The sequence below is a fragment of the Monopterus albus genome, unplaced genomic scaffold (genome assembly GCF_001952655.1).
Source record: "Monopterus albus unplaced genomic scaffold, M_albus_1.0 scaffold187.1, whole genome shotgun sequence".
Lineage (NCBI taxonomy): Eukaryota > Metazoa > Chordata > Actinopteri > Synbranchiformes > Synbranchidae > Monopterus > Monopterus albus.
This window is the reverse complement of record NW_018128067.1, coordinates 852,171-855,221: the sequence shown is the minus strand read 5'-3', so window position 1 is coordinate 855,221 and position 3,051 is coordinate 852,171. Positions and strand designations below refer to the sequence as shown.

Genomic DNA, 3,051 nt, shown 5'->3' with positions numbered 1-3,051 from the left:
GTTTGGTGGTTCACCTTTTTGAGTGTTGAGCTTTTTGTTGTATAACTTAAAAGGGAGGTTTCTGAAGTTGTTCTGGACAGAATGGCTGAAGAAGAGGTTGCCCCTGAAAACACAACCAAAAACAAAACAGTACAGATGTTGCTTTGTTTTCTGCACAGTGTTTGTATCTTGCCACCTACTCCCTCCCTTCCAGCTCGCTTTGTGTGTTATCTATATTTCAGAACAATAAAATGAATCTTGTCCTAAATAAAAAAAAAAGGCTTTAAATGTGTTTGTAAGACAGTATTTTGATACACAATAAAGTTGTCTAAGTATTTTTGTCAGTCTAGTGACTGCATTTTGTCTTTAAACTGAAGATACATTTCTGTTTAGATTGTGCTAATTTAACAGATTTTAAAAGCTACTTGTCCAAATATAAATTTAATAAACTTCAGTGATCTTCTAATAGGGACTCGCCGCATGTTGCTCTGATTTTTAAAAATGATTGGATTGCTTATTTTTATCTGAAAGAATGCTTTCCTGAGAAACTGAAGCATAGAGTAAGCATGAAAGTGTAATGTTGGTTCAGGATTGAGGATCTGTCATATGCACAGTAAGAACAGTTATACTACACAATGCAATTCTTAATTTGCTAATGCAGTGTATATATCTTCTAGAGAGTGGAAAATGTGTATGTTACTGGAATCTGTAGCCAACGCCCTTCCTGGAAAACAACTCCTTATTAGGCCTGACTCACTTTTCACCTCCAGAGGCCGCTGCGGGATAATCTTAGTCTTGCAACTTGTGCACATCAGGCCTACACCTATAAATCCATTGGTTCAAATTGTAGACTATAATTAAAACTAACTCGATGCAGCCAGAACTAAAAAAAAAAAAATGTAAAAATTGTATAAAATGCATTTCTGAGCAGAGTACCAGGATGTCAACTAAAGGATGGAGATGCTAATATTAATTTCAGTACCAGCACACTGTAAGGAAAATAAAATAAATGTATACTTTGAAAATGGGGTAGGATTTCAACTGGTATTTTTTTTATTTTTATCTATGTTCTACATGAATCCCCTGAAGTGTCACGTAAATTCTTTCATAAAATGTATATTTTTTTCTGCGAGTATAAAAATCCATGGAATCCAAACTTTTTTTTTTTAGTTTTTAGAATAAATGTATAACGTTATTGATTTCCAGGTAATATCTTGTGTATTACAGTTGGGTTATGTCTGTATATTTCATTTTTAGCCTTTATATTGATATAATTGAATAGGTCTTGTGAATTCCCAGCAACCATTTGAAGTTGTAACAGTACAGGTGTTACCAATATAATGGCGGAAAGCTGGAAAGCAATTCGTTTGTTGTTGCTTTTCCTATTGTCACCTTGCCAAAATACATAATCCTCGGTGAAAAAGGCATATGGTCTGTAAAACGTTGAGGTGTAGCATTAAACGTGATATTCCCTTGCAGAAAGTGGACATTTCTTGATGTATAAGTAAGCAATGGCTTTATTAAGTCGTTTCGCTACCAACAGAATACGTCTGCTCCACTAACCCAGCAGTGTAATGAGTAGGTGCGCCGCGTTACGTCTCCATACACCGCCACGAGCCACGCCCACTCTGCTGCTCCAGCCTCCCGCCTGCTGCTGTCGTTCTGCTCTCAGACTCCTTTTCCACCTACCGTTCTTGTTTAATGGTAAGTGAACGTGTTTCATTTCAACACCACATCTGCCTTTTCCTGTTTTTAATCGCTTGCGATTGTTGCTCGCGCGACATAAAAGCGCACAAATGGTTTTATATCGTTACTCTTTACCCTGCTAAGTTTTAACGCGGCATTAGGTGAATAGGGCAATCCAAGTGTAATATTATAGTACGATATTTGGCGTTAAGTTATTTCCATTTGTAAATGTTTCCTTTACTATGGATCAGTCACTGCAGTTTGCGCTCAGTTTTAAGTTCTTTTCTTGCTGGACAGCAACTTGGCGGGCAGCAGCGTGTACTCCATGAGTCTCCTCCCTTTTCTCCGTCTCCATGCTGTTTGTCTATCTATCTGTCTGCAGATGGCGTTGAGTGAGAGAAGTAATGAGGAGATCAGCAAGTTACTTGCTGAGTATGGCATTAAACATGGACCCATAGTAGGTAAGACAGACATTATGATTACTGGGCTCAATCGCCCCCTCATGTTGTAGGTCTAGCAGTAAGAACTATGATCATCAGAATAAATAAGTGTGATAGAAGCCTGCAGTTGGCACTTTATGAAGTACACCCTGGAAATCTTCCTCCGCTGTTCACCTTTTGTTCAAAGTGTTTCAGAGACCTGTGGGATCATTGCTGTACTGCTGTTAAGCTGTACTGTATCATACAGAGAGCTGCTTGTTGTTTAGCCTAGCTAGGTTTACTGAAGGATATTGAAGCCCCATTAACAAGTTTGTCTGAACATAGACTCAACTCGAAAGTTGTATGAGAAGAAGCTTGAAACGGCCATGAAGAGTTCTCCAGGCAAAGCGTCCTCTGATAAGACCTTCTACAGAGAGGAAGGTAGGATGCTGGATTTGTGGAGCTGTAAATGTCCTGTAGTGTACAGTATGTAAGCAGTAGTACATTCATTTCTTACTCCAGTCCCCTCTTGATTGGGCTTTAATTAAATATGTATACCATGGTATATTCTGATATCATGTGTCTTTATCTTCATACCTGTACTGTATTATGGGATTCTGTTCACCTTAGTGCAGCCTATGTGGTAACATCACTGCTAGCTTTGTAACCAACATTAGCTTTAACTTTATTTAGTAGGTTACTGAGCTAGCAGTGATGTTATCACACATGTTCATTTGGCTTTTCTGGTTTTTTTCAAAAGATGAAATTGCTGTCACCCCATATTGGACTTTAATTACCTATCCACCTATTGCAGGGACTCATCGTCTAGGTACGCTCGGCAGCTCTGTTAAATTGAGACTGTAACCACAAATTTTATAAAACAAACCAAAAAAACCCAAAGCAGTGATTCATTAGCAGCTATACAGCTGATCTGCGATCAGATTTACCCTACAGCCTTGTACACAAA

General features: G+C 38.3%; 1 protein-coding gene across 1 annotated transcript in view; it reads left to right on the top strand.

Moving 5' to 3' along the window:
* The first annotated feature begins 1,410 nt into the window (after positions 1–1,410).
* Positions 1,411–3,051, top strand: part of emd (emerin) — an 8,634-nt gene continuing 6,993 nt past the window's right edge. Inside the window, exons 1-3 of the mRNA XM_020617194.1 lie at positions 1,411–1,683; positions 2,048–2,126; positions 2,430–2,525. Of these exons, the coding sequence (XP_020472850.1) occupies positions 1,681–1,683; positions 2,048–2,126; positions 2,430–2,525 (178 nt within the window). The 5' untranslated portion in view covers positions 1,411–1,680. The remainder of the gene's footprint in view (positions 1,684–2,047; positions 2,127–2,429; positions 2,526–3,051) is intronic.